Genomic DNA, 27,431 nt, shown 5'->3' with positions numbered 1-27,431 from the left:
TATCCAGGCCTGTCAAGGCATTAGGCTTTTATTTTCAGGCTGGATCCAGTGGTAAATGAGAGCTTGTATTTTCCTTTAAAACTGTAAAGGGATTTTAAGGATTGTCGTTGGACAATGGCCAGATTCAGAAGATACAATGCAGAATGTAACCGGTTTGAGGAGATTTTATAAAGTCTGAAGTATGAAAAATGGCTTTTCTTAAAGGTTTTTCAATGAGATGTGGAGCTGGGCTTGAATTTCATCAAAGGTTTGGTACAGGTTGTCGATGAGGAAATGGACTTGGAAGGTGAGGAGGATGCTCCCAAGCGGGTGGCAGCTCCAGCCCGCACCTTCACATCTGCCCCAGCTATCACATGTGTGACAGCGAGGAGGAATAGATTAAATAGTTACTGGCTTGCTATCAATACCTTTGCAATTTATATATGCAATAGGAGTCTGTAGGACATTGTGGATTTGGGGAAGTTTGTAAGGCAAAGATGCTCAGGAAGCTTGCCCTTAGCTGCCCAGGCCAGCTTTAGGTTGCAGTATGATGTTTTTTAAGACAGCCTCTCGTAGCAAACAGCCCCAGTTCCCTCAGTCTGCTCTTCATTACCCTAAACAAGCAATGAATAGAATCGAGATGGGGAGTCTAGGAGTGCGGCCTGATTGCCAGCATTGTCAACGGCTTGCTCCCCGACCTTGCTCCGCGAGGCTTCTGAAATCTGGTAGCTGTACACAAATCCCATTTTTGTATGATAATAGCCAAACTGATTTGCACAATTTAGCTGCAAAACACACCAGGGAGCTTCCAGGCAGCAACAGCATCACTGGCATCAGCGGCAGTTTGCTACTGAGGCGCTGTCACATGTCCTGCACTTCATTTTCCCCATTCTCAAGAAAGGAGAAGACTTGATCCAGACAAGGTGACCACACTGCTGTTACTCATTGCTCTCATCCCAGTCTGTCTTCTGTGTATGCCCCTGAGCTGGGCAGAATTGAGGTCTGTACCTTTGCCATGCATTCCCAGTAACCCAGAGCAGATTGGCTCAGTGTTCCTCTCTTGGAAGGAACACCTTGTCATGCCCTTCTCCATGCCAAGATGTTCTGGGGACATGTGACAAAGCCATGGTGAACTGTAATTAAACCAGATATAGCAAAGGTGTTTTATTTTTATTTTTTTTATTCCATCGGGCAAGGGTTTGGATTTAGGTGGTCCTGTGCAGAGCTGGGGGTTTGACTTGATGATCGTGTATATGTTCCAGCTTGGCATATTCTATGATTCCATCTGAAGTAGCCCTTCTCTACCCCAGTGTTTCCTATACCATCCTACTCTGCAGCTCCTGAGACAGTAGTTTGAACTCTTACTGTCAACCTACAGCAATGTCTTTCCTCTGCCACCATGCACCCCATTGAACAATTGGCCTCTCCACCAGCCAAGCCTCCATGTCCATCTGTGCACATGCCTCTGGCCACCTCCAGTGTGAATTAACGGGGTTAAGCTCAAGGTATTCCCTTGTGCAGGTTTAGGATGCAGTCAGTCCACATGTTGGAGCCGCCATGTGTGCAAAGGTCTGCATAGGGATACACAAAGATGGGCTCTGAAGCAGAGCACTACCAAAGGCATTTTGGTAATGAAGGAGTGTGCTCTGAGGGCTTTTTTTCTATGTGGAATGATACAAAAGCACAGAAACCATGGGAGAGGAGTGATAAAGGTATCTGGCCACTGTTGCCTTTTTCTCTCCAGGAGTGCCAAGGGGCTGGCTCCCAGGCAGATGGCATGCCTGACATAAACTATATAATTAAACATCTCTTTACACAGCAAAGATGCTGCTCTCTGCACCCACAGGAGCTCTCCTGAGCTCCCATCTCCCTGGTGAGCTGGGGACATTCTCTGCCACCAGCACTGCCAATGAATTCCAGCAACTCCCGAGGTCTCTCTGCCTTGTCTCCCATGGCCACGGTTGAGCTGAATGGTTTCCTTTTACATTTCCCTTCTGGTGCCCATATTCTGCTCACCTTATTGCTTGCTACTCCTCTTGCAAAATTTCCCACCTCCTCTGACCTTGCTACCGCTGCGTCTTGGGTGTTCTGCATTTGAGGCTGCTTCAGCAGCAGGCTCCGAGTCAATTAATTTTCCAAATCACAGCTAACTCAGCAAGGCATTCATGAGCAGCAAGGTGGGGAGGCCAACAGTGCACGAGGGAAAAAAAATAATAAAAAAAGAGGAGCTCAGTTTCCCAATTTAGCCTGGTGTGTAGCAGGGGTGGCCAGGAACCAGCACTGGCTGCTGAGTGGGACAATTTTCCAGGTATGCTAAGAGCGCAGACACCGCGCTCAGAGTCAAAGGGAAACAAAAGCACCAGCCCTTTCCTGATGGCAGGATCAGACCCCTGGCAAAATGACTTCCTACCCCAGGAGCTGACATAAGACTCCACACTTCCAGGCAAATAAACACCTCTTGGTTTCAGCAGCTATCTGACACGGGTGTAGCTGAGGGCAGGTCAAACCTCATACCTCCCCTACATTTTTAATAGCTACCAACGCACCGCCTCTACTTAAGAAATGCACTCACTAATAACTACCCTGACTGATGAACATGGTTCAGTACAGACCAGTTCCACCTTTGCCTCCACCACAGACTTTCAGGCTGATTTGGGGCAAAATTGCTTTGTGCACAAACAAGTTCCCACAGGGTAAGCAATGGCTCAAAGTGAGTCAGCCCTTCTATCCTAATTGCATTTCTCGCTCTCTGATGCCTGGGCAGCCAGGCACAGATTGCTGCTCCATGGAGATGGGATGGAGCTTGTGCCCAGTGCTTGCTGTTGGCTTCCTCGGGGTAACAAGCACACACAGGTATGGCAGTGGAAGCGAAATCTCACGCCCTTGTTTGCCCTGCAGCAGTTTGTTTGTGTGCCCACACTCCCAGCCCAGTAGATTCAGTTGGAGCAGGGTAGGAGGATCCCAGTTTCTGGGCATGGGTCATGACCACAGAGAAAATGTGACACCAGGTTTCCTACCTTGGGAAGCTGCAAGATGATCCAAGAAATAGGTCTGTACTGCACTTTGGAGGTCCACACTGTCATTTAAGCCCGTTAACTGGCACGGTCCCAGTTTCACCTGGTTATACCACTGCACGCTGGTGTGCAGACAGACCTCCTCCTCTGGTCTCTCTTACTTCAGTAGGGTTAACAGCTCTCTCCTACTAGCCAATGGGTTGCAAAGACAAATGCACCCCAAGTTGGGAAGCAAGCAGGAATGTTTGCTTCATCATAGGGTGCAGTAAACTGCTTGGGAAGATAACAAAAAAATGTGCTCAACCACATCAAATACAAAAGGACCAGGGTCCATTTTCTGGCCAGAAGGCCAACGGGGACAGCTCGGCTATGTCCATGGGACTCAATTTAGCCTCCAGATCAGGCTGGTCATGTCCAAAGTGCCCACTGGGAGTGGTCCCTGGCCTCTGCTTGCTCCTCAGCTATGCCAGACATTGTATGAGAGGCCAGCACTGCCCAGGCTCTTTCCAGCAATTCTGTTAGGGCACATCCTTGCTAGAAACAGGCAATCAGTGTGGCCATTGAACTGCTTAATTTATTAGTACAAATGTACCCTTTCAGACTAGCTTTCACCATTAAAATGCCTTTTCTTTGGATAACCATCTTTACTCTATTGTTGTCTTTTCATTGCCCATCACAGCTCTCTGCTGTGGACATTTGCAAGAAAATGCAACTCTGTGCCCATATGGCATTAATTATTTCATGTAATCTCTGCCTTCTCTCCCAAATGGACCACCTCTTTCCCCTTCTCCCCACCTCTTTCTCTAATCTAAGGAAAACAAGAATGATTTCCATCAAAGTTTTCCATGCCCGGGTTCAGTCTTGCTCTTCCTCAATTAGATGTTAAACCAGAAATACTGAGCTCTATTTTGAAGAAAGTAGCACTACAGCCCTTGGCAGTGTTGGAGAAATTAACAATGCCCCTCTGATTTTGGAAGCCTTAGAACCGAGCTAGCTCACAGCATGGACTCAGAGCAAACTGAATCCTTCACATCCAGGTCATTCTCCCAAACCCCTGCTGCACAAATTGCCTTAGGAGGAACAAGATGAACTTCAGTCCAGTTTGCCCAAATTTCCATGAATCTATAGGATTCAAAGCAAGAAAAGAACTTGAAATTTATATGTTCTTCTCATTTTCTCTTACATCGCCTCACTTCTTCTCCTTAAATGCACTGAGTTTCTTTAACATGCCCGGCTCTAGAGATCTTAGTTCCTCAACAAAACCTGCCCTGGGTGTCTTCCTTTGCTTTCTCAGAGTTGCCTCTGGGTTTGTCATACTCCTGGGCTGTGAGGAAGCATGTCTGGACAGTCCCCCAAGACTGCATTATGCTTTTATCTCACCTCATCTGAGTAATGCACACAATCCTATTCCCTCTGAAAACTGGTTTTGGAAAGATTTCCTCCAGAGCTGAATGACTGGAAGAAGCATTGAGCGCTCCAATGTGGGGTTGCCATACAAATCTGAAGTTAAGATGAAGTTCATTACTAGTATGTATTATCTCTCCCCAAAAAGAAAACTCCTTTCTTTCATATGTAAGTGCACAATAGCCCCTGGCAACAGCTTCAGTTCAAACTGTCCACCTCAACGTGCCTATCTGGAACTTACCAAAACTTCCCATCCCAGCCCCACCACATCCCTGACTTCTCCCAGGAGTGGCAATGGCAACATATCCTCACATTTGGGAACTGTGATGAGTCCTGTCTTCCATCTGGAAGGCCAAATTCCCATATAGTTTAGGTGAATCTAATGTTGAGGAAGACCCCCAGTGAGCAAGGTGTTTCAGGTTTTCAAAGTCCCATCACTGAGTGCTTTTGCTGACTGCTTGATCCCATCCTGGATATGACCTCTCCTTGAAGTCCCAGCTTGCCTCATAAATTCAGCATTGCTGACGGTATCTCTGGCTTCTCCAGTACTCCAGATCCCATTGTGCCCAAGACAACCCTCATATGGCAACCAGTGCAGCCCAGTAAATAGCAAAGCTCATCTAGTTTCAACCCCCCTGCCATGTGCAGGGTCGCCAACCACTAGACCAGACTGAGCCACGTCCAGTGAACGCCTCCAATATAACACAGCAGAGAGATGAAGTCATTTAATATCATGGCAAGACGTGGAATAAGACATGGCATAGTAGGTATAAAGCCTATGAAGCCTATATACTATTGTATATCATTCTTCTTTTTTTTTTTTCTTTAATTGAATAAACATTGGAAGCAGCTGTTAACACAAACAGCAGAGCTTATCTTCTTCCTTAAATCAAAATCTCTCCTCTTGGTGATGTCACACAGTAGCTTGACTCTGACAGGTCGTAGTGGCATTTCCTGCACAATGGAAATAATGAGACCGTGGGTTTGCTGGGAACTTCCTCCGCACATACGTAGACACAATTCTCCTCCTACCTCCCACCGTCCGTAATCACTGCTCTGATGAAGTGTGACCAGACCAGAAAAAAAAAGTTATGATGTGGGACAGCAGATTCAATGGAAAAACATCATTTGTTTTCTACCCAGAAGAGATCGTTTTTGTTAATGCTCTTCGATAAACTACAGCGTATTCTTTACAGAAGCACTGAGAATGGGAGCCTGTGCCTTTTCATCACTCGAGCGCTCTTGCTTTCGGTTGCCCGCCTATGAATAGGAAAGTCTTTGTTCTGCCCCGTTTGGATCACAGCTCCAAACACGAAGCCTGGAGGACTCACAAGGCTTTCCATGCCTCCTGGTCGTGCTCCCGCGAGAAAGCAGCCGCACAGACAGACTGCTTTGTTTGTGCTTTCTCTGAAGTCGCAATTTCTTCCACTAAATGTTTACGCATTCCACAGTCAAGCAACTTGCCTTACATCTTGGGAACCCAGTGCTGCTGGTGCTCTATGTTACTTGCAGGAAGACTTGGAGATGTATGCTTCATGGTTTTGGTTAATGAGGTGATTTACTTTTTTTCTTTTTTTTTTTCCATCAAAGCTAAACTCCTGCTGAAACAAAAGCACAGCTAACATTTATTTTGGGGCTGATGGGAGTGTTTGCATGAATAGCTTGGAGCTGGTAGTAGGACCCTCTCTTGTAAGAGTCATGGGAGAAAAGCTCTAATCAGAGCTCTTCACAAATTCAGTTTTCCCGTCATTTTCAGCAAGTTTGAAGTCAAGTTGCTTTGTTTTAGTGTGGACTGTATAAGACTTCCCCAGTATCCCCCGGCCTGACCTGGAGTACAAGCCATAGACACTGGCAATGGTCCCACTGGTGCCTGGAGTCCCCAGCACAGGGCACAAGCAGCAGGCTGAGAGCAAAGGCAGCTCCTGAAGCCCCTGAGTGCTTGCTCATCACTTGCTTGGCCTAAGACTGAACCAGGGAGCAAGAGGCGAGGAATCTGTTCTTCACACATATATTTGCAGTGTTGCCAGACTCCTAGGTTGCTCATTTGTGAAGGTTCTTCCTGCTCTGCTTTTATTGCTCTTTCAACTCAGCCTTTTTCTTTTTTTTTTTCCTTTCTTTTTGAGTACAAATGAACAAAATTCTTCAAACCCATCTGCATTGCTATCAGACATTGTTTTTTAAGAAAATCTTGGCACTGTTTCTGAAGTTTCCCTCTGTACACTTTCCTGTTCGTGTATTTCCATCATCCAGGTATCATCACTCAATAACCATACTGCAGCTGTAATGCTTTTCACATGGAAGGAATTGTGTTTTATTGATGGCAAATGTTGTAATGCACTTTCATGTCAAGATGAAAATCTGAAAAAGAAACTTTTTATAGTGCATGCTACATGAAACCTCTGCACTGAGCTAGTCTGTAGAGAGAATATACTCAAGTACACATATGCTGTGACTATATATAGTAAATTAAACAGTCCTGGCATGCAGGAGTGGGCACAGGAACACATCCTTACTGCAGTGTTTTTAGCATGGGCACAGTCAAGTAGCACTCTCCCAAATTATTTCCAGGCATAGAGTGAGTGTTAGTAACACCAAGGTCTGCTCTAAGCAGGCAGTTTGGATGTGGCTGTTCTCCTCTAGAGGAAAATTGTATTTAATGGAATGGATTTGATAAAACAATACCAAAGGGTCCAGGCACTGTTTGGTTCATGTGCCTGCAGGGATCAGTTCTACCCTGGAAATGGATAAGGACACGTTAGGAGCGTTGCTCTCCTCCCTGCCCTGAATTCCACGACCACAGTAGGGAGCAAACTCTGCATGGGTCATGTCTTTAATGGCTTTATTGCTGAAGGAGTTCCTATTGAACCCTAAGCACCTCACAGACACTGGCACAGGTTGCCCAAGGAGGCTGTGAATGCCCCATCCCTGCAGGCATTCAGGGCTGGGCTGGATGTGGCTCTGGGCAGCCTGGTCTGGTTGTAGGCAACCGTGCACACAGCAGGGGGTTGAAAATAGGTGAGCATTGTGGTGCTTTTCAACCCCTGCCATTCTATGGTTCTATGATTTACAGTTTTTATGTAGTGATCTCTTGGTTACTATTTTTCTATTTCTGGCTGGGGCTTTCTGCTACTGAGCACAACCTTCTTCCTGCCTCCCTCAAAACCAACACCACTGACAATCAATTCATGCATGAATCTTTCCCTCATTATTTTTTGCAGGGGGATCCCTAGCTCTGCTCAGTACCAGAACTGATGCGGCTAAAATGCATGAGACAAGGTTCCCTCCCAGCTCAACCCCAAGGTCTGGCTCAAAATACATCAATGTGAGCAACGGGCAAGTTGTCCTGCAGTGATTTTGGCCCCAGCAAAGCACAAAGGTTCAGATACAGCTTTGGAAAAGCTTTCTGGGAGATTTCCAGCTTGTTTTTTTTCATAAACACAGTGTTTAGATATACTTTGGGAAAGCAACCAAACCCATGGCTGCTTGTCCAAATGAGCCTTGAAGCTTTTTTGAGGATTGGGTCTCCAACTCTCTCGTTATTTGTGCAGTTATTAATATCAGTGTATTTGCATCTGATTTGTACAATATGGCAACAAGGTTACCACCTGTCCCAAATGCAGAAAACACTGCCCATTTTCCTCTTCAGTTGATTCCCGGAGCAGATTTCTATACACCACTGTGAGGAAAACCAGAAAACTCAACCCTAAGCCCAGAAACTAACTGGCCAGGTGTTTGGTTTGATCAATTCAAAGGCTCTCACTACTGTTCAAACCTCCTGAGACAGTTCTTGGAGTTGGAAATCCTTTACAAAAGTTTGTACGATATATATATATATATATATAAATATATATGGCTCTTCTCCTATTTTTGTGAAAAATCAACTTAAATAGTTGAAAATTCTGATTTCAGCACCCAGAACTCTTTTCCAGTAATGAGACATATCATGTCCATCTCTAGATTGCCCCCAAGTCCACATTCTTTTTGTACCATCTTCTGTTCCAGATCCCAGGGCAGATGCCTCCAATCTTCCTTTCCATTCAGTAAGGATAACACTTCTGGAGCATATCTTAACTTCTTCCTAAAGTGAGTAATTAATCTGGTCTAGATCAAAATGTCATTTCACGCTATTGACTATGAAGGGAGCGAATGTAGGCTAACTAACTGGCCCAGGTATGGGTTTTTGTTTTGATTTAGACGAGATAAACTCCATCCTATCTCCTTGGACTCCTGAAGCATTTGCAGAATTTCTTCCCACAGAGCTCATCCCCATGTTGAGTTATGTGTTGTGATGCACAAGCATCACTTTGTCAGTGATTCACAGTAGAAAGATTCACGCCTGACAAAACCTAGAAGGGAACGCACTCCTCCTTTCTCCCAGGGATCACCACCATTAGCACACCCACTCTCTTTCCACTTTGCTTTCTCCCAGCCTTCATAAATCCCGCTTTCCTTTCTTCACCACAGCCTCACCTCAGGAGGTGTGAATGCTCCCATTTGCACAGCCTACAGGAAAAAAATTGATTTGCTCAGCCTAATGAGGGCAAATTAATCCTGTGATTTAGGAGACCAGTGCACCAGGTGGAGGTCCAGGCAGATTTCAGGAGTGCACAGGACAGGCCAAAAGAAGCCCAAAGGGCACAGACCTGATAGGCAATCTTGATAAGAAAAAAACTTCCTGCAAACAACTAGCAGAGCCAGGAGGAAGGAGCTACTCTGGGTCTATATTATGCCCCCACCTAGAAGCTTGAGCTACAGCTGAAAAAAAACAGCTTTAGAAAATAGCCAAGCCCTGCTTAACAGATAACTGTTTGTCATGGATGGCAAGACAGAGCTCGACGTCTTCTCTGAACACACCCCACCTGGGGTTCCTGGAAGTGGCTCAAGTCTCTGTTTTGTAGAGGTGCTGCCTTTTGCCCAGGGCTCAGACTGGCTTTTTACCTCAATTTCAGCTCAAGATCTGAAAGAATAATCCCAGGATGAGGTCCGCAGGGATGAGCAGTGTGGCCATCAGGCAGCACCTCCAGGGCCATCATGTTCCATAGGGTGTGAAGGGATGGAGATCAAGTTGTTTCAAATGGAGCATCTTCCTGCCTTGCTTGCACTCTGCTGGCCTTTGAGAAGACTTCTTATAATTCTTAATTCTCTCCTGGTTTGTAGCGATAGAGTGAGAAGAGCTGCCATCCCCTCTTGTTTTTCAGATGTTTATATTCAACATCCTGAGTTTATTCATAAAGCAACGAGTCCGCCTTTAAAAACCAAGGCCAAATCTAGGTCAAATGCGATAAACATGTTAGCTTTTGTTCTGCAGAAGTGGAGAGCTCAGGCACACGGCTGTACTCCCGCAGCTCAATGGGTGTACTGAGGGCCACATGGGTGAGGCCAAGCACTTTGAAACCACTTCTACTGAGGTTTCGACAGATGTGTTTTATCTGACATTTCCCAGTAGTAACCATTTGAATGGTGTCATTTAAGTGTTTGGGCCCAACACCTCCCCAAGGGCTCCTATTTTTCTACACAAGGTAATTTATTGTGCTAAACATGGAAACATGGAAGCAGGAAACATAGTCCTGTCTCTTAGCAGAGCTTCTAACGCTGGTCCCAGGAAGCTCCACACCATGCAGTGCTGCTTCGCCAGTTGTCCTATTTGGGAGAATTCTGGAGTGCACCTGTATTTCCACTGAAGGACATCTGCACACAGAGAGGACTGGTGCACAGTCTAGTTTTCTCCCAACAAGAGAGTTGGGATATGCCAAGAGGGTACCCAAGCCACAAATACATTGATGATCAGAAAGGAATTACAGAGCACTTCTATTGCCTAATGTTGACTCAGCCCTCCTTACAGTCCAGACTTGAAATCACAAAATCAAAGAATGGTTTCAGGTGGAAGGACCTTAAGGCTCAGCCAATTCCAACCCCTGCTGTGGGCAGGAATGCCTCCCACTAGACCAGGTTGCCCAAAGCCCCATCTCCAGCTTTTGAATTCACTTCTTTACAAAATCACTCACTTTGTTTTCCTTTACTTTGTGTTTCTTGAGCTCTCCCTCTTTTTCATGAAAACAACTCAAAGCAGCAGCAGCTATTCATAGAGGTTGCTCCTACCCACAGCAGGACGTGACAGCCCAAGAGAAGTTAGAGCAAATAAAATACAAATACTGAAACTAGACTCATGTGGTTCAGCCCTTTTCCTCTCCTATCTTCAGCATCTTTGCGACATCACCGTGATGGCTGATAATAAAACTGAGGTCAAAATGTCAAGAAAACAGTCTGTTTTTTTTTTGTTCCAGCCAAGAAAAGCAACATCTCCCAGCTTTCTCATGGCTTTGTGCAGCCCAGAGTGTGGCCAACCTTTGCTCAGAGCAGACTGAGAGGTTGGCTCAGGGGGTGGCATCAGCTCAAATCATATCACAGCTGTCAGTGTGCCTCCAAGCCTGGGACACCTCATTTTTCCTGGATGCTCTCTGCTTTTCTGCATTGAGAAAAAGCCTGCACCTCCTTTTAGGAAGAAGTTTTTCACCCAGAGGGTGGTGACGCACTGGAACAGGTTGCCCAAGGAGGCTGTGGATGCCCCATCCCTGCAGGCATTCAAGGCCAGGCTGGATGTGGCTCTGGGCAAAACCCCAAAGCCCAAAGCTACTTTTCAGGGTGCTTCTCCCAGCCAGGAAGCTGGAGCTGTCATATTTTTAAACATGTGGGTACTTCATGTGTTTGTAAGTACTTGTATTGAAGTACGTGTAAGAAATTCAGTACCTCAATGCTGCATAAATAGAATCGTAGAATCATAGAATTATCCAGGTTGGAAAAGACCTTAAAGATCATCAAGTCCAACCACAGGGAAGACAGAAATAGGGGAAGACCTACAGCCTGCTGATCCTAACCCTTAGATCTCAACAAAGTAGTGCCTGACCTAAGGAGGTCCTCTTCACTGAGCACATGCTGGGACAAATGCTTTTCTCTGGAGGTGTTTAAGGAAAGTTTAGATCACAGAATCACAGAATTATCAAGGTTGGAAAAGACCTAGAAGATCATCTAGTCCAACCACTACCAATACTTCCCGGCTAAATCATATTCCTCAACACAACATCCAGAATGTTGCGTTGAGGGACATGGTTTAACCTATTGGCGATAGGTGGATGGTTGGACTGGATGATCTTCTAGGTCTTTCCTAGCCTTGGTGATTCTGCGATTCTATGATTGATTCTCCTTGTCAACTTCATGGTGTAGAAATGTGATTGGGTAGATAATGGCAGGACAAGGGAAAATGGTTTGAAGCTGAAGAAGGGAAGATTTAGGTTGGATGTCAGGGGGAAGTTCTTTACTGTGAGAGTGGTGAGGTGCTGGAACAGCTGCCCAGAGAGGCTGTGGATGCCCCATCCATCCCTGGAGCTGTTCAAGGCCAGGTTGGATGGGGCCCTGGGCAGCCTGGGCTGGTATCAATGTGGACGTTGGTGGCCCTGCCTGTGGTGGGGGGTTGGAGCTTCATGATCCTTGGGGTCCCTTCCAACATGGGCCATTCTATGATTTTGTGATTCTGCATTTTATTACTTGAAAAAGTCACTCCTCTACATTTCTTGCTCATAATGCTTTTAAAGCTTTATTTTTAAATGAAAGTAGAACAAACATCTAAAGAATCATAGAACCACAGGAGGGTCTGAGCAGGCAGGGACCCCGCAGGCCATCAGCGCCTGTGGTAGAAAAAAAAAATCGCTAAACTCCATCCTCCGTTTTCTCTTTCACTCCAGTTAGTTTTGAGCTGCTAAGAAGAAATGTGCTTCCTGGCAGGCCAGTGGCATTTTCCAGAAAAATGACATCACAGGCTTTCAGTTCTTTGATATTTGCTTTGTCACAAATATTAACAAATGGGCACATATTTTATTAAGAAATGCTGATTTCTTAACAGAAGTTGCACAGCAGCCAGAAACACTTGGAATTAAACCAATAACTGAATTTTAAACTAAGCGAAGTAACTGAATCATAATGACTCTTCCTAAATAAAGCTGGAACGGAAGGATTCAGAGTGAGATCAGCTCCCCTGTCCTGCAGTTATCCTCACACTTATTTCTGACAGCATTCCAAAAGCCATCCTTGACTGAAAGCGGTGCTAAGTCCAGAGACTTCTCACCAATACCTGCCTAATCCATTGCACAACCCTTATTAAGTCACCATTGCTTCTGGGCACTTGGGAAGAGTGTGAGCTTAGGAGAACACCTTCGGAAATGAATTATTTCTCATTCCAGGAGGCAGCTGAAAACTTCATTCCCCTCCTTCCTGATATTGGCTGTGGGTGTTCTTCTGAGTTCCACATCTTCCTTCTTTGAGGTTCAATTACTTATATGCCCTTGTGTTGATGAAATGATAGAGAAATGACTTCTGTGTTTCACTGGCAGGGTCTGAGGTATGTGGTTATTCATCCACATACATGAGCAGGAGGGGCTCTAATCAGATTGCTTTACCTTTCACTTTCCTTGGTCCAAACACTGGTGTGGGATGGAACAGTGCTGGTGAGTGCAAGGACATGATGGGGTGGCAGAAGGGCAGCAGGGGGAGGGATCTCAGCTCATAGCAGTTTTGTGGGCCAGGAGGACTATAATGAGGCAGCACCTAGGATGCCAAAGGGCCGATAGTGGCATTAAAAGGAACTTCAACAAATGGATGCTTCCCAAAATCATGGGCTGGATCTGGCTTTAGCTTTGGTTTTTGACAGAAAGAAAAAGCCAACAGCAAGACCTGAATGTTGACCCCAGATGTCCAAGAACTTCTGGCAGACGGAAGTCACACAAATCACAATTGGAGCAGGGTTTGTCCCCCTGCGCCATGCAGGCCTGGATCTGGACACCCAAGCAAGGACAACCAGGTAATGCTGCAGCACATTGGCATGTTGTCTGTTGTTTTTTTCAGCCATGAAGGAGCTGACAAGCCTCCCAGGGCAAAAACCTGCAGTAAGCAACGTGCCAGGTTTAACATGACCATCCCAAAAAAGCATCTCTTATAAATAAATGCAGCGTGCAGAAAAAAGCCCCAAAACTCTGATAAACAGAGTAACTGAAATGTGTTTCTAATTGGAAACTTATGAAAATAGCAACGGAGGGGATCCTCTTTGTCAGGCAGAGGCAGGGAGGTTCAAAACAGCACGTCCCAAACCTTCCCTTGCTGGCAAGGAGCAGAGTTGCACAAGTCCTCCGTAAACATCTTTATCTGCAGTCACCAGCCGGCAATCCTAAACACTGGACGAGTTCTCCCCATCATTTCACAATGTGTTGGGTTTTTTGCCTTCTGGTTTCTAGGAACTGTTTTCAAGGACTGTCAGTATGAGAAAAATGTGTGAACGTGAGGCACGGTCCCCTCTTTTTTCTCTTGGTCACTGCCTGACAATGAAATAGAAATAGAAAAGGTATTGTATGTTACTGCCTGCCCAACTTTCCCTAACACTTTCCATCCAATACCTATAAGCGCATTACAACATGAGGGATCTTACTGTGATTTTGAAGATCCATGCCTGGAGGGCACTGCATGAGGAAATAAGGACAAGATGATGGAAGGAGAACTGCGAGGAGAGTGAGAGGCACCTTTCTTAATGCCCAGCACAATACCTTATAAAAAGACAATCCTTTATTGAGTAGTTTGAAATACTCTTTTCCAGACAAATGGACTAAGGAAAGAAAACAGAGTGGTGGGGAAAGTAGAAAACAGATGGAACAAAGATGCCAGTTTAAATCCCTGGCCTCTACACACCATGTTGCCAATATCTACGGCAAGGAGCAAGCCAAGCAAACCCCTCATCCACTGGCACTTCCTACAGCTGCACAAAACCAAAGGCTGTGAGTAGAGCCCCCAATCTCTGCTGCTGGTGTTGAGCCCCAAACCTGTGAGCTGAGCAGCACGGGGACAGATGGGATATCAGTCCCTACGTATAAGTCCTGCTGCCAAACAGGGGTTACAAAGAAAGACCTCTGTAGATTTCTCATACTTTTTGGCTTATTCCTCTGTGTTTGCTCTTAACAGAAGTCAGCTGTTCCCCTTCTCACTTGTGCAGCATTTGCAGAATAGACTGTAGCATCTGGCCTGGTTGTTATTAAAAGATGAGAACATCCTGCATTGCGAGGAGGACACCACTACTGGCAATGAACACAGAAGATCCTTCACAGTCAGGTTTCCAGAGATCTGTCTGGATTATTATTTGCTATTATTTTTTCCCCCATTATTTTTTCCCTCTCTGCAGACAGAGACACTGCTTTTCTTTCCTGTTTCCTGGCATTTCCCAGCCTGCCCTGGGCAGGGATAGCAGCGGTGCTCTCCTGAAAGGAGCTACCTGGCAGCATTTGGATGTCACAGCATCATTCTAAGCTGCTAAGGGCTTCTTTCTTCATCTGCGGAAATGAAGAAGTAAACAAACCGGGGAGGGCTGCTGTGGTGTTTAGGCTTGGACTTTATTTTTAAAGTGCTCACAAGTCAGAGCCTGGAGGAATACAGATGAAGGGATGGGAAGGGGAGGCCACTAAGTGCTGGCCTCCTCTAGATATGTGACAAGGTTTTAAGACATGCGTGTCCAAACCCAGAGATGGGGAGGGGAGTCAGGGGAAAAGCCACAGATTTGCATTTTGGGAGGTTCGGGGTGGATGGTTGAGAGGCGTGGAAACAGGATGGTCCCAGAGAATCAAAGAATCCTTAGAGTTGAATGGGACCTTTGAAGGCCTCACCTTGACATTCTGCAGGGATGGAGCATCAACCACATATCTGGGCAACATGTGCCAGTGCCACACCACAGTCAATCTCCATCCCCATCCCAGGGAGGCAGTAACACTGCCAGGACAGAGCCCAGATGAGCAGTTCTGGTAGTGGTGGTTCCGCACAGAGCTCCCTCAGAGCAGGAGACCTCCAGAGACCCCTTCCAGCCAGAGCTACCGTGATCCCTCATCAACAACACCAATACACATGGGCTGGGAAACGCTGGCACCCAAATCCACAGGTCTATTAATAGAGGGACCGTAGCTGATCTCTGCTGGCGCAATCACTCCTGCGTTTGGCCTGGTGGGGACTGTTAATCACTGGCAAGTTGCTGCATCACATCAGCTTTCCCAGGGTTGTTTGCCTTTCCCCAAGAGTTGGGACATCCCAAAGCTGCAGCTGCTCATCCTGATAGCGCTGCCAAGGAGCGGCCAAGCACTCACAGACTGCAGCCCGGCTCCTCTCCGCTCTTTTCCTGCCCCACTGCGAGCACGGAGGAAATCTGTTGAGGCAGCACAACTTGGCCCCTGCTCCACATTGTTTTTGACCAGATCAGCAGCCTGGAAACTGGGTCAATTTTTCTAAACATGTGGTTTAGAAATGTGCTGTTTCAAAGGACACTATCCAATGGTGTGAGACCAAACACTGGATTTGTAGTAAAAAGAGCTAAATAAGAAGAAACAAAACAAAACAAAACAGAAAGAAAATCAAAGCTTCTACTCACAATGAGAGAGTGCGTGGAAGGGCTCAGCAAAGTAGGAAAACAGTAAACTCCGTGGTTTGTGTTTAGGGAAACTGAGGTATAAAAAAAAGGCATCCAGAGCTGTTGGAAAATCACAGCTGGAGATGAAATTTTTCAGCTACATAACCAAAACTAATCTGTGTTTCCTTTACAAGTTATCACAAATATAATTCTAAGGGTTTTCTTTTATTCTCTCACCTCAACTGCAATGGCAGTGGGAGTGCGGGGAGCTCAGGGAGTGCTTCAGACAGGTAAGACAAGGAGCTCCAGATAGGCAAAATCTGGAAGTTAGTATCAAAGAGGGAAATCCAAGACCACATACGACCTGGTTAACACAGTCAGCTTTAGAAACACAGGTTGCATTATTTGGTGCCAACACGGTGAGGTGCTGAGTTGTAATGTCAGATACAACTCCATCTCCTGCTTCCCCTTAAGGGCTGTAAGTCTTCACCCCTGTGATCCACAGTCATTCAGCCCTGACAACCCAAGAGCAAGAGATTATTTACTCACGCTAAAAGGGAGGAATGACAGCTGTCATTGCTCGTCATAGGAAGCATCTTTAAGTCTTATCTCTCAACAGTACTCTGAGTTTGCTCTTCCCCCACCACTCCACATGTCACTGTATGAGTAACACTGCTCATTTTGTCTCAAAAGTGGCTAATTTCTGGCTAAGGCATGACAAGAGTCACCTCCTCAAGATATGAGAGGGAAAAGGAACCAAAAGCAGTACCTCCTAAAAGGTACTCAGGGTACAAGGTATGGGAAAGGCTGTGGGAATCACTCTACTGGATCAGAATGATGGTTTGGTTCTTTCAGTCCTTGTGTTGGCCATGTGAGCAGTAGATATACCAGGAAAAAAGGGCCAAAAACCAATAAAAGGCAGAGGGGTTATTCTACCTCCTCAGTAACCTGTTCATGCAAGAAATGCATCCTGCCAAAACTCCTTCTAAAAATCATGCAACTGGTTTTTAGCTTAAATAACAACCTGCAGCATAGAGCCCCTACCCCACCTCCTGAAACCAGGGTGTAATTTAGGCTGGAGAGCACCAGGAGGACTCCAGACGGACCTCCTGCAACAGCAGTCTCAGCTTTGTGTCAGACTGGGTCTTTATCTGGTTGGGTCCTTTAGGTCTCCAAGGATGGAGGTGTCACAGCCTCCCTCCACCTCTGCTGACCAGCCAGACTGTGAGGAATTGTTTCCTTTTATGAGTATGCGGGTTATGTAGGAAAGCAGGAATATAACAAGCCCCCACCTGTGCTCTGACTAGCTAAAGTGATTGGCCTTTGTAGGTGAAGGCAAGAGAAGTCCTAGCACTAATGTTACAGCAGCAATCCCCCCCAAAACAAGGCATATGGTAGTACATCAAGCCGCACCGCCCTAAGTCCTGGATAAAGCTTCCCTGAAATCAAGACCCAGATTACGGGCTGGGATGGAATTGCTTTCAGAACCCCCCCAGATATTATCTGTCTTCAACTACCACTTAAGAAGTGTGCAGATCCTCTGTAAAGCAAACAGGGTTTACAAAATCAGTACTAGTGATATTCAAGCTTCCTCACTGAACTTCAGAGTAAAAGGTTTCTTGAGATGAACAGAACCTCATACTTCTGTGCTACCGTTTCACACACAGACTCAAGGAATATCTGGGAAGGAAAAGAACTTGCTATGAAACCAGGCACACAACTCCAGTCCTCTCCTCTCCTCCTGCAGACAGCTCTGGGTGAATTGAGCATTGCCTTCATTACCAGCATCTCCTCCAACCTGACATGAGGCCAGAGGAAGAATGGCCTCCTCCCCAGCCCCCCTCCCTGCCCATATATGTCTTTTGCTGCTTGGAAACTGTTGTGGCCTCATGCCACGCAAATCACAAGGTTATCTGCAACTAAACTCCTTGGGTCTGATCAGGAAGAGGTGAGGATATTGCAACCCCCATCCTGGACAAGCACCATAAACCCAAATCCCTCCGCCCGGTTTGGAGATCTACCTAAGCTTTACCCACTTCAAGCTCTTCCCACAGCCCCACAGCACCAGAAGGCCCCTTGTAATGCCAGTCATTAGGTTTCAGAGTTAACAGCCTAGCAAGATGCGCTCTCCTAGGAAACACGTTTGTTGACAGTTTTCAGACTCAGAAAGAAAAACAACATTTGAGATCAGGGTTAGGAGGTGCCCATTACCACCTGCAGACATGGAAATCAGCTGTTTGTATTCAGTCAGAAACTTAACAGTGCTGCAGAAATGGAAGGGGTCACCCCTGTTGGGCCAGGACCAAGTCCCATTGCAGCCTAACTTTGCTCAACAGCTTTGCCTGGTCATGAAAGCAATTTACACAGCTGGGAGGAGACAGCGGGAGAAAAAGAAGCAGAGAATATTAACAAAAAAAAAAAAAGAAAAGAAAAGAAAAAAAAAAGCCATTTTATTTAAAACGAAATTCAAACTTCAAATTAATATTACAATCATGAGAAAATGCCAAACAATTCAATTTACAGTTGCAACATACAATACAAATAGTCCCTTTGAAGTTGAAGTAAACCGGTCCACAATCATCGTCTGTGGCATCAAGCAGAATGAGTTTGTACAATATGTGCATGAAAAGCAAACCTCCGGTGACAGCGTTGGAGAAAAAAAAATAAAAATTAAAAATAAAAATAAAAATTAAAGCTTGTATTTACACAAAATGCTACAAATTATGTTGTTCCGGCAGAAACTCAAGACTGGTAAAGCATTATTTAACAACAACAAGAACAAAAAAAAAGAGACGGAATGTCACTCGTAACCTAAAACAAAAGTTACTGTAGAAGTATGGTTTTGGCTGATATACTTAGAAGTACTGCATTAAAAAAAAAAAAAAAAAAAAAAAAAAGGAAAAAAAAGGAAAAAAAATAGAGTTATCTGTAAACATGGAAGTAAACAAACATCTAAAAAAGTTCTCAGAAAAAAAAAAAAAGATGTTAAAATGAAATGCATTATATTTAAAAACAAGAAGAAATTCTGGGGTTCAGAGAATTGGGCTCCTTTGATCTCGCATTCATGGCTGGTCTGGGTTTGGTTATTGCTTTTGTTCATGGCTTGCTGGCAGTGGCCAGCGGCAGCTCCTGGCTTTGATAAGCTCCAAAGTGCACAACTTCTGCTTGAGATGGCACTGTCATGCCTGGCACCTCCTGCACAGGGCTGCTGGCAGCACGGCCAGCACTGGAGAAGGAATGACCAGCGCTGTGCTAAGCAGGTGGGACAATGCACTGTGCTTCATCCCCACCTGCCTGCACCGCGCAGGTTACCCCGCCAGGATGGGGAGGAGGATTCAGTCCTCTGTTAGGCAAAAGGGCCATCATGCTGCACTGCTGGGAGTTAATCTTTGGTAGGGTAAGAGGTGGAGAGTCACAAAGGCCATTTTTTTTTTGGTTGTTACATCGATGGCCAGTGCCAAAAATTGCACTCGTTGAAGGGAAGGGCTGTCGTACCTCTGAGAGAAAGCTCCTTTCTGTTGATGCTAAGCACCTTGCAAAATAATCCTGTAAGATAACAACACGACACGTGTCTTTTTTTGGTTGGTTTTCTTTTTTTCTTTTTTTTTGGTCTGAAATCCTGAATCGAGAGCATCTCCAAGTGAACTTGGAAACACTTTCCAAAGGCTTCAATGTGCATTTCTGCGCCAGCCCCCTTTGGCTGCTGTCTGATGGCAGGAGAAGTTTTCCCAATGCACCACGAGGTGTGGGGAGCACAGAGTCTCCCTGAAGTCAGTGGGCTGGTGCTCCTCCATCCACAGGTGCTTAGAAAATCCTCTCCTTCCCATCTGTTCAAGCAGACAGCACCTACACGGCAGTGGGAGCTGGGTGCAGGGGTTGGGATGTGCTCCTCACCCAAGTGGAGAAGGCGCTCTGTCCCTATCGCCCGCCTTAAAAACCATGTTGGGGGAAGGGGGGCTCAGGCAGAGTTCTGTCGGTACAGAGCAAAACAGAAGTCTGGTCTGTGCTGGATTTATCCAGAAACAAAAACCAAGTGCTTGAATTTTACAACAAAGTCTTTAAAAAAAAAAAAAAAAATCTGGGTTGCTGCCTGCAGCCACTCTAACAACATTTCAACACAAAAGCACCCTAAAAATTACTTAATATGCATACAGTAAACCTTAAAAAGCCCTTCTCAGCAATAACAAATAATGTACAAATATAGTACCTTTTATTAAATAGGAAACAGCTTGCACTGGCAGTACATCTTTTTCTCTTGCTTACTAAACAAAAACCAAAACTGAAATGTGTAACCAGACACTGGCTTTTTAAGTGCTGCTGAGACTAACAAACGTATTTTACAGTTACAAATAAATGGACAGTGGTATGCTTCAAGCTACCACAAACCAACAATAAATAGAATCAATTACAGCTTCCATCTTTGAAGGAAAACTATTAGAAAAGAAAAAAAAGTGTCTTACTTATACTTTAAGCATACTTGGTATACAACCTTTAGAAGGCAGAGACTTTTTTTAAGAGCACGTAGGTTGGAGGAATGTTAATAAGTGCTAATGATGACTCGTTGTAGTTTAACAGCTTTGCTATCAACTAACAGGGATGGTGTTGGTGTCCTCGTGGCTCTGTGTGGCTATGCCTGCTGTGGATTTATTGCGATAACTGGAGGTGGCTCACGCACAGCCAAGGAGCGTCACCATGGCCAGCGGCCCCTGAGGAGGATGCTTAGGTTTGGAATAATTCAGGTTGGTGAAGACCTTAAAGGCCATCAATCCAAACACCAACCCAACCGTAGGTTATGGCTGTGCTGAGGGCAGGAGGGGAGGTTTGTAGCCCTTCTGAAGGGCTAAGCCAATGCCAGGCTTGGGCAGCCCCACCAAGCAAGGGAAAAACAACCTGCTGGACAAAATTCATACACCTCCAGTGAGCACTTAGGCAGCAGACAGGTTGGCTTAAGGTTTACAGGTTAAATTCATTCTCCCTGTGTCAGTGTACCACGCCTGGGAGCCCCAGGGTGGCCTTAAGGTGACTGTCTTCAGCACCAGGTCTGAAGAGCAGAGTATTGCTAAGTTTGTGCTTGTTTCTCTAATATGGCAAAGTAAACCCAACGTCTTTAGGAGTTCAGCATTAAATGCTAGTGCTCAGTGATTCCTGGCTGGGAAGCTTCTGTCTCAACTTTGAACCTTTTTATTCCATAGAAAGGGTTGAAATTTCAAGGGGAAGAAAAGGTTGTACCAATTCCCCCTTACTCCCATTTCTGAGAAACGTAACAACTTGTTATTTCTATAGTACGTGGTTTTGATTTTTCTTTGTGGAAAAAAACAACCCAACAAACTATCATAATTCAAACTATGCTGTGAGAATGTCTTAAATATGAATACTTTCAAATTTGGAAGTTCTGAGAAAAATCCTGGGAGAGGAAGAAATCAGCGGAAGGGTAGGAAATGTTTCCTCCTTCCTACCATTTTTCCAGTGTCTCCACAACTGCTGATCAAAAGGCAAGACTGTGTTGAAGGCAACCAGACAGCTAATAGAATATTCTGAACACAGTATTTCCTTCATAAGTTACAGAAGAAGATCCTACATCCAAAACCATTTGGTGTGGAAGCATTTGGGTTGTTTTTGTTCATTTTAAGTCACCTTGTAAAGCGGTTCACACTGGGACTGCTTCTCAGAGTTGGGTCAAGTTTTGAGGTTCACACCATGGTAGAAATGTAAAAAAAAATAAAAAGGCCATCAAACAAACAAAAAAAGCAAGAAAAAACCCTCAAAACAGCAAACCACTTTTAGAGACCGAAGTCAATATATCATTACATTAAGAAACGTTTAAAGGGTCCAAACGTCATTAAATAATTATAAATATTCTTTTAAAGTTATACGATGATTCATGATTGCAAACAACCTCAAATTTTACACACTTATAATTTAAAAAAAATATAAAAAAGAACGTAGCTGAACACAAATACTATGCATACCTTTTTGGCTCTAGTAATATATATTGCCTTTTCCATATTTTGCATAAGTAATAACTTTTTGTTTTTAAAGGTTTTGGTTTTCTTTTTTGGTTTTTGGCTAATCGAAGGAAGACGAATGGATAAAAAAGCAAAAAGGAAACCCTGGGGCTGTCTAGCCTAACTTGAAGACTTGTTCTCTTTAAGTACCCAAAAACAAAACAAAAAAGGAGTGAACACAGAGAAGTTCCAACTGTTATCTGCAGCAAGGCTCAATCAGAGTTTTGGGACAGCTATTTTCATCTGAACGTGTCATAGTAAATTGGAAGCAACTTGATCTTTGCTTTCCTTCTTATGTGCACCAATACAAGCTAGTCGAATTGCACTAGGTGTTTGAGCAGGGTCCCATCGTTGTATGATTGCAACTGTATTTGGAGTTCATGATGAGTTTTTAAAACATGAGAGGGAGAGCAGCCTTTGCCTTGCATCGCTGTGTTTGTCCTGATAGCTGGGGAGTCCATTCTCTCCTCATTGGCAAAAGAACTCACTATTCATTACAATGCTTGTGACACGAAAAAAAAAAAAGTTAAAAAAAAAAAAAAGTGGGGGTGATTATTTTTCTTTGTGTGTGTATAGAAAGTACATTTTAAATATCAAAGAAGGTAAAACGGTTCCAAAAAAAAAAAAAAAAAGCTCTGATCCACATAATCTGAAACACGGGTGGTGGTTTGTTGGTAACTCTGGTGTTATTTATGGCCGTTATCATCCCATCTACACAGTTGCAAACATTGGTAAAATCTATCGATTTTTTTTTCTTTCTTTTTTTTTTTCTTTTTTTTAATTTTTTTTTTTTTTTAAGAAAAAAAAAAAAAAGGTAAAACAAAAGCCAGGCACTTCGTAGTTTGTCGACCGTTTGGGTTTTTGGCTCGCAGAGGTCGGGCCGGGCAGAAGCAATCTCAGTACGGCCTCCAAACGGACTCATCCATTCTGCCACTAGAATTCAAAACGGTTGGGGAGCTGCTGTGGCTGCCATCCGCCTCCACACCGTCACTCTGGTTGGGCAAGTTTGGGTTTAGCAGCGTGCTGCCGTTGGACGTGGTGGTGCACGGAGGAAGCATCCTGGAAGGGGAGCGGTCCCCTCCCGGCACCATGGGGAACTGGTACGATCCCGACGAAGTGCCATAGTAGAGATATGGAGTGCTGCTGGTCTGGAAAGGTCCACTTTGGTTTTGGGAGGAGCCGGGGTAGGGTGGTGGCAGGTAGGTGTGGTAGTGAGTGGTTGCGGACATACCCAGTGACATGCCTGAGGTGACGGGCGGTGTATAGGTAAAGGTGGCTGGATAGTGCATTCGTGGGTTGGAGAAGCGGCTCTCAGTGAGGGATGAAATGCTTGTGAACTGCCTGGGATCTGAAAATGGGCCCAGCTCGGAAGCACCTAAAAAATTATAACAAAAGATGGGGGAAAACAATTCCGTAAATACCATTTTTTTGTATCAAGTGATGATAGAATTTTATTTTATTTTTTTTTTTTAAAGAAAACCCACTTCTTCTGGCCCCCAAAAGAACAGCAGATCATACCCAATAACACATTGCAAGGAACAGAGTCATACACCTCTCTTCTACATGCGCTGGGCCAGATTCGTCCCTGGTCTGACTCCACCGATGTCAATGGAGGAGTGGCATTGCCAACCCAAAGCGTGCCAAGGTCACAAGTCAGGCCCCCAAAAAAAGCATCTCAAAAATCAAGATCTGAAGAGAGCCAAAAATATAAGTGCAGATTCGTGTTTGATTTGCCTCCTGCTTTCTGAGCCTTGAGGGCGTGTGCTTGGGTGCCATGTCCAGCTGTTTGCTGTGGTCTCGATGGAATTGAAAGCTGGGTTTCTACCTCAGCACGTGCTCCCCACGAGCTGAGGCCATCAGAATAAATGGCAACTGTGCAGAGCTTGTAACAAACGTATGGCAGTTGGCAACACCGAGTTAGCTGCCCCACTGACACCAATGGAGTTATACCAGGGTGCTCGAGCTCCACTCCTTGCCCTAAAGCCACCTATGTAGGTGAGGACCTGCTGAGCTATCCCTATGGGTGGGAAATTGTGTCTGTTGCATCTGAGGTACTGCAAACTGGAACGGGCTGCTAAAATGCTAGGAAAGATGCAAATTTTCCTTTTCACTGTCTATGGAAAATTACAAGCCCAGCGCTGACTCTGCTACTGAAAGAAGCTGTTTTCCTATACAGCCCGTGCAGTCTGGTTGAAAAAAAGACCACACAGTTTAGGGCTACTGTAAACGCCTGGATGGTAACGCTGTGAATCTGATTCTAACGCAAAACAGGGATGGGTAAACTCATTTTGCCTAATTTTGAATCCCACATCAAACGCCCAGAGTTCAGGAGCAGAACTGGGAAGCAAATGTTAGCAGCTTGGAGACTGCAGGGTGGACAGCAGAGGGGAAAGGGATGGTAGGAGTTTATTCTGACAGCCAGAGAAGCAGGGAAACAAAAAGGGTGTGGGAAAAGGGACAAAGGGGAACAGAAAAAGCCCAACTGAGAAGTGCAGTGCAGGACAGAGGCAACTTCAGCCAGTACACGGGCAGGCAGTGCATGTGTGTGAATGAGAGCGAGATGGAAAGAGCAAGGTATTAATAGGGAGGGAAAAAATCACAGAATCAATTTCTCACTGCAAACACATTTACAGCTCTTCAATACTTTAGACCCAAGGGCTCACCCATCTCTTGCTGAACTGCCCATCTGATTTACTTGAAAGGAAAATGTGGGCTCTCCTAGGTGCCAACTGATGTGCCAAACACCGAAACCCCCACGCAGCCTCTGTCTGAAAGCAGCAATGCTACTCCATGCAGACATGCAGGGCGGCGGACGTGCATGTCCTCTGCAGCCCTTTGCCTTTACAGCCACAGATTCACCAACCCTGCTACCTTGTGTGGTGCACTGGGACTTAAATCACCATCCTCCCCTGCTCTCCCAGCCCATTTAGCCTAGCCCTCCAGCTCAGTATCCCACCAGATGATACCCCAGTGGCAGCAGGGCAAGCTCTGACATAGCATGGATTCAGGCTGGGGACCTGGGCCACTGCCAGCCCAGAGTCTGACCTACCAAGCTGGCAACTCGGGCTGCAAAGTGCCAGCTCACAATATGGAGAGCACAGGACCTTAGACGGGCAGTAAAGGCCCAATCTTAACTCTGGTGACAACGTGATTACTATCATCTTTATCTGGAACCAAATCAGTGACCTAGGGGTGCATGGGTCTGTCTCCATCATCACCCACAACAGCGTGGAATGTAATATAACTTGTACCTTCCCAGCAAACACTCTGCTGCTTGATGCAACCGCTCTCGTTCCCAACTGCAAACAATACCCAGAGGCGATACCACCCAGATTCAAAGCTGTAATTTTGGAACTCAATCCTGTATATTGTGAACAGGTCTGATATGTATCTGGAAATATAAGGCCAGAACATAATTTCCCCAGCTGCTCAAAATACCGAGGTTCAATCTGCTACTGCTTACACTTTTTTTTTCTTCTTTCCCTTTTTAATTGTTATTGCAACTCTCCCAACTTGAACAGAGTTGCTTATAGTTTACTCTGATAGAAGCTAAACAAGACTTCTACAATCAAAGGAGAAGTGTTATGAGTGCAAGGGTGCAGAGGAGCATCGGCATTTTTGGTTTCTTTGCAACTGATATATATATGTAAACATATATCTTTATAACATTAAGGGGCTGCCCAGGGAGGTGGTGGAGTCACCGTCCATGGAGGTGTTCAAGGAACGTTCAGATGTGGTATTGAGGGATGTGGTTTGGTGGGAAATATTGGTGGTAGATGGATGGTTGGGCTGGATGATCTTGGAGGTCTTTTCCAACCTTGGTGATTCTGTGATTATCAACACAGTTTTACACATTAAAAGCCAATCTCATTTTCAGGTCTAGATCCAAATACTGCTTGGATGGATGCATGCTCTATATGACCAGAACTGTGCACATCACACTTAGGCATTTTTAGTGCCGACCTCCTTACACATCCCAGCAAATTCACCTGGTTTTACTGTTGATTGTAAAGCACAATCTTATTTAGCCACAGGCCAAATAACCACAATGCTTCCTCATCTCGCTCATGGCTGTGTCTGCACCAGTCCCACACACACCTCCAACCTTTCTTCTGCCCAAATGCCTTTTGCTATCTCTATAACTTCCTGCAGTGGGTTTTGTTCCTTCTTCAGCATTCTGTATCCCCAGCATGTAAAGATATTTTTTTGGAGGCCAGAAGTTGTTTTGTATGGTGTTAATCCTAAAACTTCTTTTCTAAATGACTCTGGAAACCTCTTAAAAAGAAACTTCTTTTTAAAAGAGAAAAGAAACAGATGTTTCTCACCGTCCTCACTGCTATGCCATCTCCCTGATGCTATATCACCCTCCTGCCCTTCCCCTCGTGTTTGTGCTGACTTTGGTTCTGACTTGCAAACCCCAGCTGCATATTCATTCATGTATGTTTAGCTCTTTGCTGGGCTGGGAACATAAGCAGCTTTTTGGGTAAGGCACTGCTTTGCTCTATCTAGTTGCACACAAGCAGCAGCGCTGATTGGCAATATAGCAACATGACAGTGCAAGCAAATAATTCATTTACTCCTCTCTCCAGCAGGATTAAAGATTAATGTTAATTTTTCCACTGTCAGAGCAAGAACATCATTTGCATCTGTGGATTCAGACTCTCGTGATAGCTTGTAATAAATGGGTGAAGCACAGATCCTCCACCCTGTGGCTACAACATTGTGAAACCATATTCTGCATAGAGCATTGCCTTTCCTCCTTGCTGCCAGAAGGAGAAACACAGCAACGAGCAGAGGGACAGATATTCTCATCCCTGTACCACTCACTGTTCACCAGCACCAAACCAAACTAGATCTTTTCCAAATAAAACCTTTATGTTAGAGGGTAACCTCACTAGGAGAGTGGTGATGCAGTGGAACAGGTTGCCCAAGGAGGCTGTGGATGCCCCATCCCTGCAGGCATTCAAGGCCAGGCTGGATGTGGCTCTGGGCAGCCTGGGCTGCTGGTTGGTGACCCTGCACACAGCCATAACCCAGGCCATTCTGTGATTCACAGGCTGCAACACACATTTTCTGAGGGACACAGGCTTCGGACAGAAGCGTGGTAACACTAATGTGCCAATATGTAGAGTAAGATACTAGGTTGGAGAATACTTTGCCAGCATGTTTCAGATTTAGAATGAGAACAATTAAAATTCCATGTGGTTTCACTTATTTTGATGCAGAAGCCTCATTAAAAACCCTCCCCTTGGGAATTTGCCAGCAGCCGACTGCAATGGCTTTGCGTTTGCATTTGAAATCCAACTTTACCCGCTGCAGCTTTGCAGCTCCTCTGCACAGAGCAGATGGCTGCATCGGTCACTTCTTTTTTTCATGTTACAGATGCCAGCCAGTGCCCATTCCTTCACCTTTATCTCTCAATGAATAAGCCATGCTTGTGGTTGGCAGAAAACAGGGCAACAAATTTCTGCCAGGTTTACAGCCCTTTGACCAATCACTTCCAGTTATTAAAGATCATAATGAACTGCGGATAGAGTAACTCCTTGTTGGCACAGCAAGCTGTCATTGACTTGAAAGAGCAATAGTATAACTCTGTAACCTACA

At 45.2% G+C, this 27,431-nt stretch overlaps 1 protein-coding gene across 4 annotated transcripts in view; it reads right to left on the bottom strand.

The window, feature by feature from the left end:
* The window catches only part of RUNX2 (RUNX family transcription factor 2), a 195,363-nt gene that overhangs the window by 38,561 nt on the left and 129,371 nt on the right, over positions 1 to 27,431 (bottom strand). For 2 of the 4 annotated variants that reach the window (XM_085542312.1, XM_085542311.1), the window contains one exon: positions 18,256 to 23,202. The exons of the other annotated variants lie outside the window; for them this stretch is intronic. In XM_085542312.1, coding sequence (XP_085398438.1) covers positions 22,724 to 23,202 — 479 coding nt within the window. In that variant the 3' untranslated portion in view covers positions 18,256 to 22,723. Of the gene's footprint in view, positions 1 to 18,255; positions 23,203 to 27,431 lie in introns of those variants that run through there. 4 annotated transcript variants of the gene reach the window in all.

Source organism: Coturnix japonica, chromosome 3, assembly GCF_054131305.1.
Source record: "Coturnix japonica strain WE chromosome 3, WE-NBRP24, whole genome shotgun sequence".
Taxonomy (NCBI): domain Eukaryota; kingdom Metazoa; phylum Chordata; class Aves; order Galliformes; family Phasianidae; genus Coturnix; species Coturnix japonica.
The sequence above is the reverse complement of the archived record's forward strand: the minus strand, read 5'-3'. Positions and strand labels throughout refer to the sequence as shown.